Genomic DNA, 18,937 nt, shown 5'->3' with positions numbered 1-18,937 from the left:
TATCATCTTCGTGGCCCTCCTCTGGACCCTCTCCAACTGGTCCATGTCCTTCTTATGTTGGGGACTCCAGAACTGGACGCAGTACTCCAAGTGAGGTCTCATGAGGGCAGAGTACAGGGGGAGAATCACCTCCCTCGACCTGCTGGCCACGCTCCTCTTGATGCAGCCCAGGACGCGGTTGGCCTTCTGGGCCGCAAGAGCACATTGCCGGCTCATATTGAGCTTCTCGTCCACCAGTACTCCCAAGTCCTTCTCCTCAGGGCTGCTCTCGATCCAATCACCACCCAGTCTGTATTTATGCCTGGGATTGCCACGACCCAGATGTAGGACCTTGCATTTGGCCTGGTTAAACTTCATGAGGTTCTCACAGGCCCACCTCTCCAGCCTGTCAAGGTCCCTCTGGATGGCATCCCTCCCTTCCAGCGTGTCGACGGCACCACACAGCTTGGTGTCATCGGCGAACTTGCTGAGGGTGCACTCCATGCCACTGTCCACGTCACCGACAAAGATGTTGAAGAGGGCCGGGCCCAACACGGACCCCTGAGGGACGCCACTCATGACCGGTCTCCACTTGGACATCGAGCCGTTGACCACTACTCTCTGAGTGTGGCCATTGAGCCAATTCCTTATCCACCGAGTGGTCCATCCATCAAACCCCTGCCTCTCTAGTTTAGAGAGAAGAATGTCGTGCGGGACAGTGTCAAAAGCTTTGCACAAGTCCAGGTAGATGACATCCGTTGGTCGACCCTTGTCCACCGATGCTGTCACCCCATCATAAAAGGCCACCAAGTTGGTCAGGCACGATCTGCCTTTGGTGAAGCCATGTTGGCTGTCACCCACCACCTCCTTGCTCTCCATGTGCCTTAGCGTGGTTCCCAGGAGAATCTGCTCCATGACCTTGCCAGGCACAGAGGTGAGGCTGACCGGCCTGTAGTTGCCCGGGTCCTCCTTGTTCCCCTTTTTAAAAATGGGGGTTATGTTCCCTCTCTTCTAGTCATCGGGGACCTCGCCAGACCGCCACGACTTCTCGAATACAATAGCCAGTGGCTTGGCAACTTCATCCGCCAGTTCCTTCAGGACCCGCGGATGGATCTCATCAGGTCCCATGGACTTGTGCACCTTCAAGTTCCTCAGATGTTCCCGAACCTGGTCTTCAAGTACAGTGGGCGGTGGTTCATCCTCACAGTCCCTGCTAGTTCTTTCCACAGCTTGGGTGGTAAGACAAGAGGCTTTACCATTGAAGACTGAGGCAAAAAATTCATTGAGTACCTCAGCCTTCTCTATGTCCCGGGTAACCAGAGCACCAGTATCCTTCCGGAGGGGGCCTACATTCTCTTTGGACTTCCTTTTGTCCCCTACATACCTATAGAAGCATTTCTTGTTGCTTTTTATATCCCTTGCCAAATTCAATTCCTTCAGGGCTTTAGCCTTCCTCACTTGATCCCTGGTCACTCTTACAGCTTCTCTGTATTCCTCCCAGGCTATCTGTCTCCGCTTCCACCCTCTGTAGGCTAGCCTCTTCATTTTCAGTTGGTCCAGGAGCTCCTTGCTCATCCACGCCGGCCTCCTGGTCTTTTTGCCCGACTTGTTCTTCGTCGGGATGCACCTCTGCTGAGCTTGGAGAAGGTGCTCCTTGAATGTGGACCAACTTTCCTGGGCCCCTTGTCCCTCCAGGGCCACCTCCCACGGCACTTTGCCCATCAGGTGCTTCAAGAGGCCGAAGTCCGCCTTCTTGAAGTTTAGGGTACAGAGCTTGCTGAATGGTTTCCTTGCTGCCCCATGGATCTTGAACTCCACTATGTCGTGGTCACTGCAGCCAAGGCTATCCTTAAGTTTCACATCGCCCACCAGTCCCTCCCTGTTGGTGAGCACAAGGTCAAGCATGGCACCCCTCCTTGTCGGCTCCTCTATCACCTGCAGGAGGAAGTTGTCATCCACGCATTCCAGGAACCTCCTGGACTGCCCGTGCCCTGCCGTATTGTCTCTCCAACAGATGTCAGGGTGGTTGAAGTCCCCCATGAGGACCAGGGCTTGTGACCGCGAGGCTGCTCCTATCTGGCTATAAAGCGCCTCATCTGCTCTGTCCTCCTGGCCAGGTGGCCTGTAACAGACTCCTACCGTAACATCACCTATCCGTCCCCGTCCTCTAATCTTGACCCATAAGCTCTCTGTCAGCTCCTCCTCCGACCCCAGGTGAAGCTCCACGCACTCCAGCCGGTTGCTGACGTAGAGAGCAACACCCCCTCCTCGTCTCCTCTTCCTGTCCTTTCTAAAAAGCTTATACCCCTCCATGTTGACACTCCAGTCATAGGAGTCGTCCCACCACGTCTCCGTGATGCCAATAAGGTCGTAGCCCTGCTCATGTACACGCATCTCTAGTTCATCCTGTTTATTTCCCAGTATTTAGAAGTAACTGCACATCTTCCTGAATGCCACCTCATTTACTGAAGTTTAAGAAAGCCATAGTGGTTTCTGAGGAGGTCCAAGAAAGCCATGGGTGGTGGTTCTAACAGTCATGGTTTGTTTTTGAGTAATAGCCTCGTAATACGTGTGGGGAGTTTCTGCTCCCTCTTGTGGTGAAACAGAGTGCGCTTGGGGGGAAGGCAAAAGCTAATCATGCAAGGTAGGTTTAGAGTTGTGCAGCAGCTTGACTGCAAGGTAACTGGTTTACCCCTTTCCTAGCTGAATAAGGCATTGCGCAGGAAGCCTTGTTTGTCGCTGCCCTGGTGCAGTCGGGCAGCATTGCTGTTTCTGCAGCTGTGAAACACCTGCAACTAACGTGCCCACAAATCCATCCAGCTACAGTCCTAAAATCCGAAATGAAGTTCGTAGTTCTGCAGTAGATGTAGAATCTATTGGAAGTGGTGTTTGAGATGCATTATGTTACCATGTGAAAGGGGGTTGCACTGCACCTTTTGGGATGGAGCCTGTTGCAGAGGTGTTGTAGAGGTTTACTTTTCAGCAGATTGTGGTGCTTTCAAAAGCCTTGTGCAATAAAGACGGATGTCTCACAGAAAAGATAGGTTGTCGTCGTCCCTTTGAAATCCCTCTGATGTTATTACTTGTGCTGTTTGGGGAAGGCAGCATTTGTCTGACATTTAGGTCAGCCTGTTACTTCCAGCAGTGTTTTTTGAGAGCTGTAACTTGCCAAAATCTCTTAGACTAAATAGATATGCAGTGTTAATAAAGTGCTGGAAAAAACTTTCTCCAGAGGAGCAGAGGCTTGCAACACTGTGCAGATTATTCTTCTAAACCTGTTCTTCTTGGCAGTTCAACACAGTGAAAATAGTCTGCTACCATGTGAACGGGCACCCAGCCATCATAATGAATAGGCATGAATGGAACCAGCCAAGCGATTCTGATGGACATCATTGTACGTTCTGAGGGTAGAATTTAAATTTGGGATCACAAGTAGGTCTCCCAAAATTTTTGTTCGAAAATGAACAAGGATTGCTTGTGCATACTGCTGAAGACAGAATCTGTGTGTCTCTTAGGCTGAGGAAGCCTCTGGGCTTTGTTGGACTGGTAATGTCGAGGGCCCCATCTGAATTGCTCTGCAGAGGTGTACAGAGCGTATCCTTTGTGTGTTAGAACTAAATGGAGAGGCTCAGAGAGAGCCTGCAGGGCTAGACAAAGCTGTGTTCCAGCACTGTGCCTGCACAGCTATCACTTTCAACTCTAACCACCAGCAGTTTCTCAATATGCTAGCACAGAGAAGTACTGTGCTGATCCCTCGTTCTGCCATTTCTTGATTCTCCATTCCCAAAAGAGAGGTGCTAGCTTGGTGTTCTCAGGCCCCCCAAGTATAAATAAGGGAAGCGTCATGGCGCTGCAGTCACCGTATGAGCGATCTGCTTATGTCTCAGCTTGTGAGAAGTGCCTGTGGTGCTCTGGAGGGAGGGTGGGAACCATTTGGGGCTCTTGGGGAGATGAGGACATAAAAGGAGGAAAATCCTGAGAGTCAAGTGCCTTCACTGCTGTGCCACCTCACGGTGATGTTCAGATTTTCAATAATACCTGTTTCATAGCAAATATGTAAAAAGCATAAATAAGACTTGTCAAGCCACAGGAATTCAGAATGCCTTTTTGAATATTTTTCAATCCCCCTTTTTATTTTGTGAGGGAGGCTATTAAACTCTTCATCTAAACACCTTAGGCCAAGTGCAGCCCTCAGTTGCAGTTATGAGTGCTGAGGTAGCCAGCAGGAAAGCTGCAATAATTCACTTGTTTAGGCTAGAGTGAGGTTTGGATTGGAAAGCGTGTATCTGGCTGGGAAGAGAGGGTCATGCTGAATTAAACGTGAGCCAAGTGCTATAGCAAGTGCAGCTATTTCCTCTCCACACTACCAACTTTAAAATGAAGCCTTTATTTTATTTTTATATGTCAGCAAATGAGCTTATCTCACCCTGGTCAGCTAGTGGATAACAGCCCCGCTCATGCTTCTTTTCCAGTGTGCTGTGAGAAGTCTTGCAATGACAGTGGTTTGGGGTTTTTCCCTCCCCTTTGGTTTTCAGTTCTCTTAACACTGTCAGTAAACCCCACCAGATGTGATGTAAATGCATGGTCAAGAAAGATCAACAAAAACTATTCTATGTAGATCAGTGTGAAGACCAGCACAGTAATTGTTCTGTCAGAGCCACCCTTTTCTCACTTTGAACCAGTTTCTTCAATTTCTTATTTAATAACTTCTATAAAAGTTGTTCTGAAATGCTATAAAAGAAGAAACCAAGCAGTTTAAATAAAAATCTATTTTCTCAATTTGAGCATGATGTGACTAGTGATAAAAATCTTGCAGTTTCTGTGTTAAAAAATAAATACATTACTTGGTGCTTTCTAACCATGGTGTGAAACAGGCAATAAAGTGATGAATGAATGGTGAAAGCATTAAAGGAATAACTTCCAGCTAACACAGTGAGAGAATACATGTAGCCATACTTAAAAGTCTGTTACTGAAATAACACAAAGAATTAGACCCTCTGACATTTTGTGGAAGTTTGTTCTTTAGAGACCTAAAGCAAAATGGGATCATGCCACAATAAAACAGATAAAGTTGTGATAACAGGTGTTAGAAAAATAAACACTGACCATCTTCAGCATTCAAAACAACAACTTCAAATGGTGTATTCCACAGAGGAGTTAGGTGATGTGGACTGCCCAGGACTGAAAGATGAGTTAAGATACTTAAATATAGACAGTACCTGAAATCAGCAGTTTAAACTTGGCCAACCCCAAACTTTTAATTACTCTGAAAATTTGTTGACTGAGGCTTTTAAAATGTAAGTTCATTGCAAATCAGCACCTGGAAAGAATTATTTATTCTTGGTCATATGAAATGCAAAGCATGACACATAATTTCAGAAGATAAACATTTTATACATTTTTCTTAATGTGTTTGCTGTCGAAAGAATCAAATGAAAAAAATGATGTCAAAATATTCTCTTGTCAGACTATTAAACAGGTCATTAAAAATCTGCCTATCATGTATGTGCTGAAGATTTTATGTACTCAAGAATGTGTTTCTCTCCAGAAACTACACAGGGTCTAGGTTCTTAATACAAGTGTCAAGTTAAATGCCTAATGTGAAAGGGTTTGACTTGATCGTGAAGAATGAGAAGTATATTTGCAATCCTTTTTAAGTACACAGGATGAAACTGTTCGCCTTGTTCACAGTTAGTCCCCCAACAGGACTACTAACTTGACTAAGATGAGGATGATTTTACCATAGTAGAGGTTACATGACATATGGTGTGATCCCAGTACGCATTACCTCACAGCTTAAAAAAAATTCCTGTGCAGTGTTGATTCTTTTTTCCTCTGCCCAAAGCGTATCTTCCCAAACCTGAGACATTTAGATGTTTCCATGCAGACAACACAGGTACTGAAGATACGTATTCTGAGACAGTAACTTTTACAAGGAATTCTCTCTAAGTTAGTATCGCTCAATAACCATAGATTCCTGTGTTACTAAAAGGCCAGATGAAATTTTAATTTTTTTTTTTTGACCGTTATCTGAGTTTGCTGTGAAGATGCATGTTAAGGTTTCTTGTTTTGGTTTGAGTCAGACTCTAGGACTGGGGATAGATTCTGATCTCTGTATATGGTAATTCCTGAGAGCAATGATCCGTTTTAAGTGGCAATTCCCGAGAGCAACAAGAGCAAGATTACTTCCTTTCCAACTGTTAGATCTGTTCCTAGTCAACATTTTTAAGAGCCAATTGAAAACATTAAAAGAACTGCTCAACTATGTAAAACACGCAGCTCCACGTGCAACGCTGTGTTCATACAGAACGCTCAGAAGCTATCGCTTGCAGTCATAACCCAGATCACAGTAACAGATAATTTTTTGCTGTGAAAACGTTTATACCTCAGCTGTCAAGCAGTACATGAATCACTTAAAATTTCCATCACACAAACTCAATGTATTTCTAATGGTGACAAATGGGAAAGAAGAGCTATGCCAATAGCCTGTAAGGGATGCGACAGCTTTATCTGACACGCAGGCTTACGAGTACTGCTCGGAGGGTAAACTCTGGTGAGGGAGACGTGGAGAGCCTTGTTCTGCACATCAGCGCTGGTATGTCTCTTGACTCTTCCCTGCGTCTTGCAGCCATGCTTTCTTTAGAAACAACTCAGCTCTGAAGTGCCAAGCTTAACAAAAGAAACTAACAATCCTGATTAAAAGTGCTCTCTGAAAGCTTACTAAAAGAAGGAAAATTTATTCTGAACCTTGAAGTAATGGCATTCTGCTGCTTCTCAAATACCCGAGATGTTTATACACACGAACCTGATCTAGTGGAAGGCACCCCTGCCCACGGTGGGAGGGGGTTGGAACTAGGTGATCTTTAAGGTCCCTTCCAACCCAAACCATTCTACGATTCTATGAAGAAAAAACAAGGTAAGAATGGATTTTTCCCTTTTGTTCTACCAGATGCTTTTCTGGCGATTTGCAGAATTCAGCAATTCTTGGGTCGCTTGGAAACATGTAACGAAGCCCTCATGACAGGAAATGACTACAAAGCCATCACTACTTTATAACCCACACTACACTATATGCAAAATGACTGCCTGAATCAGTTTTCCATGATATCCACAGTGCATCCTGTGCAAGTGTGTTTTGTCAGCAGGAGGAGAGAATTATGCTGTGAATATTGATAGAATGAATTTAGTCAGGAACAGTGTCTGGCACAGGGAGATGCAGTGCCTGTCTCCACCACAGAGGTATTCTGCGATCTTGGACTACTTGCTTAATGACTTCATGTTATTTCATTCGAGTTAAAAACAGTCACCTTGCATCTTAACAGAGTTAAGAGATCAGCAAGACCAACACAAAGCCAGCCTTGGTCTTATGGTCTCCATCAGCAATATTTAAACGTGTCTAAATTTTCATCAGGTTATGGGAACCAGAAGTAAACTATTTTTTTTCTTTATTCTACCATCCTTAAAAAAATGAAATGAGATTTCAATACAAGATTAAAAAGATTGTGAAGTGACTGTGGAGGTGATTTGAAGAGGCTGTCTCTTGTGGATCTCAGTCTGAAACATCTGCCTTTGCTTTTGTATTGCACAGGAACACCAGACACACAATTCATGTTTCTGGATTCTGCTAGGCAGTGACGTACCTAAAAATGTAGCTCACAAAAAAGAACATACATTCCAAAATTTTTACTGTGTTTTAACTTCTCTCTGATATTAACTAATAAGACCCCATGTAATTTAAAATAAGCATTCAAAGTAAATGGATGAGTGTACTTCAGTGCTTCAACTTTCAGACAATGAATACTGTTTATCTGCAGGAATAGTGAATAATTGTTAGCTTAGGAAAGCCAGCATTGTAAAAAGCACAAGAGGGCGGAAAAAACAGGTGACATTTTCTTTCTGCAAATAGGTCAAAAAGAAACTGTTTGGAAAACCTGAGTGCATGATCATACACAATCACTTTTATCTGTGAATATCCACAGCTGTAACATCCTTACTCCTGAACTGACTTTGCAGTCTTATTTAAAATAATTTATATGATTAATTAAATACACAGCACTCCTGTTAGTTATCTCTATCAGCAATAATGTTTGTTTAGTAAGATAGAACGGCTCACCATAAAGTGCTTGTGCTACCATAAGGGAGGCAGCAGGATGTTATTGATGGGAGGACAGAAAAGACTGCTCCTTTCAGCAACATATTAAGACTTGGACCCTTAATCACTTCAAAATTAGGAGCCAACACTGATTTATGCAGTAGCATTTGCAAGATGCAATTAAGTTAGTCCTAGATAGGAAAAAGGTTACCAAAGTTTCTACTATTTAAGATGCGCACAAAATAAAATCATTTAAGTCATACAGAATCTGGACAATTTCACAGAATCGAGCTCTGTTCTAAAGGAATTTAACAGGCACAGCTTAAAACATTTTAGCATTTCTCAAAATCTGAAGAATGTCTTGTCTATTGTACAAGAAACGAGCAGGTAATGATATAGAGAATACCAGCTATTACATTCTAGGTTGTACTAAGGACTCTGTAATGTTGCTCACTCCATTCAAAACCAGAAATGGCTTGAACTAAGCCATGGTAAGAAAGCATGAGAATCACTTAACTTCAGGTATTTACATCTAAAATTACTAAAAACTGTCTTTACAGTTAAGGTCAAAAACAGGCATATACAAACCATGAGCCCTTTCATCCTATCAGAAATGTTCACATCCTTGGGTACTTCATGCCAGCTTTCCCGTGTATGTGAGATGCCAGCAAGCTGTTTTAGAATCACGGACGCTGGCTACACAAATACAAAGCCTGCCTTCAAGAAAAGTTATCAAATAAATCTGATTTTTTAAACTAGGTCTCCACAAACACCTGATAAAGCTTAATCCACAAAACTTAACTGCACATTCCTTGTTTAATGGTTTTACATTAACATCAAAGTGGTTCATCCATTAGAAATAGTTTATTTTCTACATTGTTTGCAAAATTTATTTTTAGCATGCATTGTAGTGAATGACAGAGGCACATTCCAACAGAGTACTACACTGTTTAGAGGATGAAAAACAACTAGCCAGTTTTCCCTCCGCAACATGAGGTCTCACAACAAGATTAGCTTTACAACAAAGTGCTTATTCTTCAAATTAATACAGCAACAGTTGAGCCTATTTTATTCAAGTTATTGTAAGCAGGCTCCATCAAACAGGTTAATATTATTTTCATAGGACAGCCATCCAGAAACTTCTGAAGACAATGTCAATATTTTAATAGCTGTTTCCAAAAGCTTGCAACAACCTACTCCTGCCGTTTTGGCTGGCACAGAATTGTTTAGAAATTGGTCTGTGATCAGCACTGTTATTGGAAAGGGCACATTTTAGGGTACTCAGGTTTGCCTGGTCAGTCTGAAACTGAAATGAGAGGGAACAAGATCAGTGGGGTGGTCTGTTTTTTTGTTATTTATTTTTAAAATTTTTATTTTATAAGTGGATAATCAAAAATATTTCAAGCAATTTGTAGGCCTTCTATTAAAACCACTTTGCTAGGTGACTCATATTTCCTTTACAGAAAAAAGTCCTCCCGTATGCTACAAGTGTTATCAAAAGGACCAAAAAATGGAAATAGCCTTCCTTGGAATACATAAACAAGTCATTATACGCCCATTAAGAATGTAATCAATAAATAGGGTTGAACAAAGTCTCCAAGGAAGAGTTTTCAACAAAGAGCAGATTGAACTAGATTTCAGATTCTTTTATAAAATGTTAGAATTAGTTTGCATTTTGCACTTCTCTCCACCAATTAAAATAGATAATTTCCCCTTTTGATCAACTAGGTACATTAGTCTAGTAATTATTGGTGACAGAGTTCACGTTCATATTGTAAGGTGCACATTGTATGCATAATTCTACTACTCTTAATATTTTAAGAAAATTTTCTTAATAGTTCAACACACTTTTCTCATTCTTCAGTGACCACTAACAGGTGCACAACCTCTGCAAGAGTCGTGAAAATACTGTCTCCAGTGAACCATGTAAGTTTTAATGATGCCATGACCCAGGGCTTTCCTTTCACAGTCACAGGAAGCAAGAAGCAGGGGAAAGATGTTGCTAAGCCACCAAACATATGAACAAAGTTGAATAAGATGCCTTTTTCCAGAACTGAGCCACATTTGTTTGTGCAATCTTCACAGTGTTTTGCTAACCTGCTTTTGTATTACTATACTTCCAGGAAATCCAAACCCATTTTAAGCTACTGGTTCATTGTTAATAGCTGCAGTTGTCTTTAAGAGTGATTCTAAGATTTATTTGAAGATAAATGGAAAAAGTTACTTACAGCAGTAGAAAAGTTCCACTTATATCCTCACTTGTCCATCTTTCAGTAATGCTTTCTGAAGAATATTCAGGTTTGGGGCCTGAACTAGATCACATCTTTTGTATCTGATTTTCCTGGCTTTGTATTTAGAGTTGTTTTTTTTCTGTATAAAAAAACCCATGCTCTGAAAATAGATTTTTGGTTGGCTCTCGAAGCAACTACTGCGATACATCTGAAGAAGATAATAGTTCTAAAAACTGAAGCATTTTGACACAGCTACAGTCAACAATCTAAACATTTTAATGCAACTTGTACTATGTTATCTACTTACAGCTCAATTTAGATCAACATCAATGCAGCAATCAGCAAGAAAAACCTCACCAGTCTGAGGCAGGGATAAAGACATGTCTTGACTTGAAAATACAGATATTGCTGCTGGTCCTTATTGAAGTTAGTCAAAGCAAGAGCAAGGTACGTTGAAACAGCAATAAACTACACCCTCATCAGCATTCTTGGTCACTTAACATAGCTATATCAAGATTTTCAAGCCCCCAGGTGAAATGTCTGTTCACTAGCAGATACTACACAATGAATTAACGAAACTTTAGAGTGACAGAAAAGGCAAGGCGCACATCAGGAAGAAAAATGGATTGGCACTATTATTCCAAAAGTAAATATTTGTGACTTTGTTTCAATTAGGAGAAATGTTATAAAACTGGAAGATTTGATTAACTAAGTAAAACAGTTTTCACCAAAATATATAACTAATATTGTTCTAACAATCAGAATTTTCCTTAAGCCAAAAACTTAACATTACGTCTGTAATTGACAAAGATGAAAGCTTTTAGCCCTGGAAGCTACTAACTTGAAGTATCCAGACATTTGAAAGTCTTGAGTACTTTAAACTCCCAGTATAGGTAGTATATGAAATTAGACGTCCAGGACTAAAAAATTTTGCCAGCAGTTTGAGAATAAACGTTCACATTTAACAAAAAAAACATGTATAGGATAGTTCTTCACAACACTTTTTTCCAGAAATCAAATGACAATATCTGTTGTAGGTATGGGGTCCCAGTTTTCCTTTTTAAGCTACTGAAACATATATATAGTATCTATCAGCAACACAGGAGTGATTTAGTATTCTCTTCAGAAAGCGCCTACTCAAAGTTGTAAATCTAGATGACAGCATTTACAGCGTTAAAAGTGCTTTTACAATGAATACACTATTCAGATACATACAGTCTCAAAATACTTCATGAACTCTGAAATGGTTTTCTAAGGAGGCAACGTCATCAGCAAAATGTAATTGATCATTTATTTCCACACCAAATTCTTCAAGTATCTGTACAAATTTCTCATGCTCTCTCCCAATCCATGACCTCATTGTGTCAAACACTTGGTATGGTGTAACATGAGCGTGAACTTCAATCCCTGTCTGAGCAAGTTCTTTCAGCACTTCAGGGTAAGTGACCCAAGTATTGCTTCCTCCCGAGTGACCACCATCCAGCCAGTAAATTGCTTTTATGTTTTTTAAGAAGGTATCTGTATTCTTGTCTTTTTTAGCTTCCTTCAGCTCATAAAGCAGCTGGTTCAAAACCACACAACCTTTACTGAAGCCAATCAAAGTAAATGACACTGCACCTACAGCAGATGGTATAATGAAGTTCATAGCTGAATTATTAGAGCATTCACAATCTCTCTCTCTCTCTGTGGATGAGCAGCCATTTGTTGTTGGAACAGACTGTGGCTGTGATTTACAAGCAGCTATTTTTGCATCCTTGCTGACACCATGCACGCTTTTCTGGGACAGCAGAATATTCTGAGAGAGTCTGAATGCATTAACTAGCAATGCATGGAGATGCTTGAAAGCTCCAAAGTCAGTGCTGTGCTCTGGTGCTCCAAACATGTTGCTCACCACAAAATTGTCGTAACAACTGAATTTGTGCAGGTGCATTCGAGAACACTTTACAACCCAAACAAAGCTATCAGGGAACCGGCGAGCAAGTATGGTAGCAACATTTTCAAAACTCCAGTGCTCCCACTGAAAGTTTTCTGGGTGGCAAGACATGACGTCATGATAGTTCTGAAAAAATAGAAAAAAATAGAAAAGACATGTTATTACACTGTGAAAATGCTTCAGCTCTGTCTAGCATACTTACACTCGCAAGAAAGGACTGTAACTACAGAGAAACATGCATTAAAGAGGCACACACTTGCTAGGATTCCAGAAAAATAAACACATTAAAGAAACTGTCATATTTAGCTTTACTTATTTTACTTTAATATTTTAACCACACATTTTAATACCCCCAAAATTAATACAACAAAAATAAGCACATGGAAGTGTTTGTAATTTTTGTTGACTTCACTCCAGGAGAAGATTAAAGTATTATTCAACTTAGCATTGCATAGAATACATAATTTTACAGTACTATTTCCATCTGAAAAAATACCGATTATCTTATTACAGACTAATAGACTTAAAACTTCGTAATAAGTTTTCTGTCTTTTACACAGGAAAAAAAACAAAACACCCCTCTCATTCAGCTGTAGGGAGTTTTCATTCTCCTTGTTCGCATCCATACGGGGCATAGATGGAAAAAAATTAACCCCCAAGTCACGAATGGTCCTGATCTCTAAATGCATAATGGCAGAGAATACTATTAAGGAATAATAAAGCCATAACGAGGAAAGGTAATCAAAAAGGTTTTCTTAGGCCATCCCAATCCTTAAAATCCAAAGTCCCGCATCTTTATCCGACAGAAAAGGAAAGCCTTTTCCCAGAGCAAAAAGACACTACCCTGCCTTTGAGGAGTACTGACTTCTGAGATGAGCCGACTACCCAGAGTACGTAAGGCGACAGGAGTCGACCCGCTGCCTGGGGACAGCACCTGGGAGCCTCTCTTTTCCTTTTCCGTCCGCTCAGGGACGACAGGTGCCTTCAGGACACGCCGCGGAAGCGCCAGCGCCTGTCACACACCCGCAGGACGGTGCCGGGGCGCTCGGACAGCGGCACAGAGCGCGGCGCTCAGCCTGCCGAGGTACTCGCCACCTTCGCATCGCACCGCCGCCTCTCCACAGAGACTCTTCGATGGGATGTCAGATATCGCCGTCACCGCCAGAAACGTCCATCCCAGGCAGCGCTATGGAAGAACACTCCCCCTCCCCGCCGCTGCTCCGACTGCAGGTTCCAAGAACGGCCCATTCCCGCTACGTCTACCCAAGGGTGACGGGCGGAGAGCGCCCAAGAGATGCTTCGCCAGGGAACGGCTCCGACTCGCCGCGGCGGGATGCCCGCAGCCCGGCACTGCCGGTTCCGCCCCGGGAGCTGCGGCCACCACCCCCTCCCCCTCCCCACCCCTCCGCCCCGCAGAGACCGTGCGGCCAGCGGCTCCCTCCGCCGCCGCTTCCCCGCTCTCGCCCTCCCGGCCCCCTCAGCCGCCCGGGCCGCTCCCACCCGCCATTGCTTACCGCCCGCAGCCCGCCCCGCCGTACCTGCACGTCCCCCGGGAAGTAGACGACGTGATGCTGCTGCGGCGGGGCCGGGCCGCGAGGGGCCGGCGGCGGCAGCAGCAGCAGCATCTCGTTGGCCCGGTGCGGCTCCGCGCCCGGCACCTCCGGCAACCGCAGCCACGGCGGGCTCAGCCGCGCGGAGAAGCCCGCGCCGCTGCCACCGCCACCGCCACCGCCGCCCGCAGGCCCCGCGGCGCAGGCGGCCGGCACCCCGCAGAGGCTCATGCTCCGGCCCAGGCAGAGGGCGGCGGGGCCAACAAGGCCCCGCAGCAGCGAGGCGACGGCCGGCGGGCAGCGCCTGCTCATGGGACCGCCAGCCCCGCGCCCCGGCGGCCGCCTCCCGCCCGCGGCCCGGCTGCCCACTGCGCCTGCGCCCCGCCCCCGCCCCGCCCCCTCCCGGCCTCCGCCTATCGGCGCCGCCCGCCGCCTCCTCCAGACACCCGGCAGGGGGCGTCGCACGTGCGCGCCGCGAGGCCGCCGCGGCGCGCCGGGGGCGGGGCAGCGCGCGTCCAACGGCCGCCCGCTTCAGCCGTGACGTCGCCGAAGCCTTTAAAAGGCGCGTGGCGGGAAGCGGGGCTGTCGCGCGCGTGGTTGGCCGTGCCCGTCAGGGTGCTCCTCGGCCTCTGAGGGGGCTGAGCCCGCCGGGCGCTTCTCAAAGCCCCCTTGCGCCTCCTCTGAGCGCAGTGCCGGGCACCAGCGCTCTGTCAGCTGGGCTCGCACGTTGGCTTGTTCCTGGGCAGTACCAGGCTCTTCTCTCCTCAGGCTGTGTGGTGCTTCAGTGAGCCCGCGCAGCTGCCGGCCTCCCGGCCTCGTCTTGCCCTTGCTCAAGCACGTCTGAGGTGGGAGTGCCCAGCTGGTGTACTGTCTGTGCTGCCTGAGCTTGAGAACAGCGCTGGGCTGATAAACCCTGAGGAAAGGTAGGCCAGATTCAGCAAATTCAGTGACTGCAGAAGGCTGCCTGCAGTGCAGTGAAACCCCAGGGTGTGTTGCTGTAGCACAGCTACAGTGTTGGGGTATCTTAGACTCAATATAGAGCAGTTAATATCAAAGTAGTATGTGGGTTCACTTATTTCCTAAAGGTGTTGATTGTATTTAAAAAAGAAAAACAGCTTAGATATGCTTACTTTACCTTGGTTCTACTCATGCTCCTACATTGGAGGAAAAGCCGTTGTATGTACTGTTGTGAGAAACTCTGCGTTTTACGTGATAAACAAAACAAGGAAACAGAGTCTTCTTTATTCCTAAGCATTCCTTGTTGGTTTGTCTAGAATTTTTCTACTTCATGTATTCATTCCTTTTGTTCTATTTTTGTAGTCTAGTTAAAAATGCTTGTGTGCAAACCTGGGAAACTACCAGATACCAAGTATGACTCTTGCTAGTTGAGCCAGTTATGTAAGAAAGGAGAGTTAATTGAACAGTGATTGCATAATCAAGTAACTTGCATCAAACTATTGACTGGTTATTTACTTGTTGGAAAATTCAACAAATGAAAAGGAAGTATGGTGATGTTAAGGAGATTTGTCAGTGTAGCAAGCTAGAAACAAGCAGAGTACTTTCAAGTGGCTTATTTTCTAAGCATAAATTCTGTCCTGCCTGTTTTTGTGCAGCCTGCTCACGGAGATTCAGTTTAAGCAATTATGTGCTCATGGTCTACTTGGCATACTTGTATTTTTCATGGGTATGTCTTTTGGCTCATGCCAGAGCAAGCTCAATAGTTCTTACTTCCCATATTCTAAAGCCCATCCAGAGGCTCCTCCAGAAAGCAGACTTGCTTGTCACCTGAGAGTCCATGTACAAGCTCAGAAGAACATTTTGTTGTAATATATACTTTGGGATTTCATTGTTTATTATGTGAGCAATAAGTATTTTTTTTTGCTTGCAGAAATCAGAACAAGTTTGATGCTTGGTCCTCTTGATGAAGAGGGTAAGGCTTTTTACAGGATATTTTTTCACTTCATATATTTCTAGGGATAACAGGGGTTAATAAAAACTTTTTGATGACTTCTGTCTTTATAGATGTTATTTATTTTAAATTGCTTATTTTAAAACTTAACATTACTATTTCTTGTATCAAAATTATCTTTGATATGGTTACAGCTTCTTTTCTCAAAGCCTGAAAGAAAAAATAAATCCAACTTCAGGTGACCAGAAGATGGTGCTGTGCAGCATGGTTTGAAAAATCTATCAGAACAGCCATCTGATTATAATTGCTTTCATGTCTTGAAAGCCTGATACTAGAGATGCATTTTAGCAATGCTTTCTTTTGTTTAGCAGCTGATTAATACCAACAATATTTCTAATACCTTTACAGTAGAGCTAGTGGTCAATTCCAAAGTCTGTCTTTGCAACTGGAGTTCCCCTGGGAATTCCTGCCTGCGCTCCTAGGAGTTTAAAACTGAGCAATTTAGAACCATGGAGTGGCTGAGGCTGGAAGGTGCCTCTGGAGATGGTCTAGGCCAACCCTCCTACTTAAAACAGGGTCAGCCAGAGCAGGTTGCTCAAGACTCTGTCCATCCGGGCTTTTGAATACTCTATTCCAGTGTTTGGCCACCCTCACAGGGAGAAAGGTGTTTTGTTGATGGTTAAACACTTTTCTGTATTTCAGCTTGTGCCCATTGGTTCATGTCCTGTCACTGGACACCACTGAGAAGAATCTGGCTCTGTTGTCTTTATTCATCTTGTCATGTGTTTATACACATTGATAAAGCTCCCTGAGCTTTTTCTTCTCTAACCTAAACAGTCTCAGCTTTCAGCCTCTCCTTGTGTAACAGATGCTCCTGTCTCTTAATTGTGTTGGCAGCTTTTCAGTGGGTGTGCTCCAGTATGGCCATATTTCTCTCGTAGTGGAAAGTACAGAACTGGACACAGCACTGCAGCACTGGTGATGGCACATCTGAGTAGAAGGGAAGCACCACCTCCCTTGACCTGCTGGTGAAGCTTTTTCTAACACAGCCCAGGATGCTGTTGGCCTTCTTTGCCACAGGGGCACATTGCATGTTGTGTCTTGTATATTTGTCACTTATATTGCATATTTATCACTTGCCTGTAGCGTACATCATCCGAGAAGTCTGTGTTTCATCTGTTCACACAGCCACCAGGATAACAGACTCCAAACACTTACTTAGACGAGCCACAGAATAAGACAGGTATAAGAATTTACAACACTTTCTGATGAAATTTCAGGCTATGTTTGAAAAAGGTAAAAATGGATGCCTGAATTGCCCCTAAAGTTAGGCATGTAAACCAGTAGTTTGATTTTCTGAAAAGATTTAGTTGAGCTATTGAACATGTCACCTGTATGTATTAAAAAAAAAATCAAACTATGAAGGTCCAAATCTGTCTGTCACATACTCAGAAAGATACTTAGCATGACTATCTGGAGGAGCAGTAGTAAAGTTCAATAACGAAGACATCAAGTAAATGTTGGCAGGTGTGAGACCCTGTTTCACCCTTGCGTCTGCACAGGCTGTGGTGTGGCATTGCCTGTGGGAAGGTGGGGCTGCACTGGAGTTAAAGGGGCTCCGCATAGAAGGAAAATTCGTTTAGGAAATAAGTTAAGGTCAAGGTTCCTAAAAGTCTTGTGAGGCATCTGCATTAGTGGGGAGTGCAACTTTTTGTCCCTGGGGCCAGCTAGAAATATTCAGGTGTTCACTCTCCCCAGGCAAATCCTCATTTTCCTTCTGGTTTGAGTTTTTGGAGTATAGTTGTAGAACGTTTTCTAGGTTTTTCTCTGTTAGCATGTCCTAAGGCTAAAATCTTAGTGGAAACTTTGACAATGCCTCTGCTAATGAAGCAAAATTATTAAGGAAAAAATCTCTAGCTGCCTCCATACAACTGTTTATTTCAGTTAATGCAGACAGATTTTTCTTAAGCCAATTTTCAGCAGTTCTGGTCCATGCTGACACTAAAACTTTTAATTAGAAAAGCTAATGAAACCTTGTCATTTCTGTTCCTGTACTGTGCTAAGGAAATACTAGGTAAGACTGCTAAACGTGTAAGCATAAGAAAAAACACAAATGGTCTGCATTTATCATATGAAGTGGATATTTTTAAAAAGTTGCCCACAAAAATATAGAAACAATATAATACCTATACTCTGAAAATCTAGTTATTTGGGCCTCTATTCCTAAGGTTTCCTTATACAGGCAGAGCTCTGTTATGATTAATGATGTCTGATGAAATAGTAAGGATCCATCTAAGAAGTAACTAGGAGAATGTAATTATTCACATACTAAAATGAAAATTTTCAATCAGTAGCATGAAAAAAAAAAAAAATCTGAGCTCTTATCCGCCTGTTGCCTCTTTGCCCTCCTCTGTTTTCTCCAGGTGCTTGTCCAGAAGGATTTACAGACATTAATAACATTCTAGTGACAGTTATTTGTGGTAACCCAAGGTGATACTGATACTTCTGAAGTCCTGATACAATGTGTTCATGATACAACTGTTAACAGATAATTAAAACTAATATATAAGGTGCTATAGAGGCTTTAATCTTCATCCCAAATGCTGCATGGGAAAGCATGAAAATTAGTCTGTATCTTAGCCAGAATTCAGATACTCACAATTACCGAAATAATGAAATGGGAGTCTTTTTGTGTTATAGGAAATAACGGCATACATAAGGCGTTGTTCCTACTTCCAATAGAAAGCACCAACCTATTCCGACTTTCAAGAAGGTACAAGAAATCTTCCAGAGCATGCTATAAATTTTAACAGTAGAGTGATTGCTCTGAGTTTGCTTCTAATCTTTGTCATGTGGCTATTGCAATATGTAAGAAGATTCAATAAACTTGAGTGAATCAACCCTTATCAATATCACCCAACGTAGGCACAAAATACTGCATTGTGAGGGGCCTTTGTCAGCCCTCGTGTTTGTCCTGTTTGCTGTGGTGCCTCATTCCTCCATTCTGCTATTTTCTTATTCTTTATAAGTCTTGCTTGCTGTGCTCTGTCATTGTAGAAGGAAATACCTTTCTTTTTACATTCTCTTCTTGCCACAACTGGTGGTCTTTCCCTACAGTGAGGAGCCCTCACTGTTTTTGCATACTGAATCGGTCATGAGCCAACCACTCTAGCCTGTCCTGTGTGCCTACACTGTGCTGATCTCTGCTCACTTCTGCTGCCTACTGTAGATTGGACAGGGAGG

The 18,937-nt window shown here is 43.6% G+C and overlaps 1 protein-coding gene across 1 annotated transcript; it reads right to left on the bottom strand.

Annotated features, from left to right (window-relative positions):
• Nucleotides 1–9,894: 9,894 nt before the first annotated feature.
• C8H2orf69 (chromosome 8 C2orf69 homolog) lies at nt 9,895–14,097 on the bottom strand. Its single transcript, XM_086615767.1, has 2 exons — nt 13,774–14,097; nt 9,895–12,361 (listed from the first exon to the last, which is right to left on the bottom strand). Exons 1-2 carry the CDS (start codon nt 14,095–14,097, stop codon nt 11,522–11,524), a joined length of 1,164 nt encoding a protein of 387 aa, XP_086471893.1. The 3' UTR covers nt 9,895–11,521.
• Between the last annotated feature and the right edge of the window lie 4,840 nt (nt 14,098–18,937).

This window comes from Tauraco erythrolophus, chromosome 8, assembly GCF_009769465.1.
Source record: "Tauraco erythrolophus isolate bTauEry1 chromosome 8, bTauEry1.pri, whole genome shotgun sequence".
NCBI lineage: Eukaryota > Metazoa > Chordata > Aves > Musophagiformes > Musophagidae > Tauraco > Tauraco erythrolophus.
Note: the sequence above shows the minus strand (reverse complement) of the source record. Positions and strands in the feature narration are given on the sequence as shown.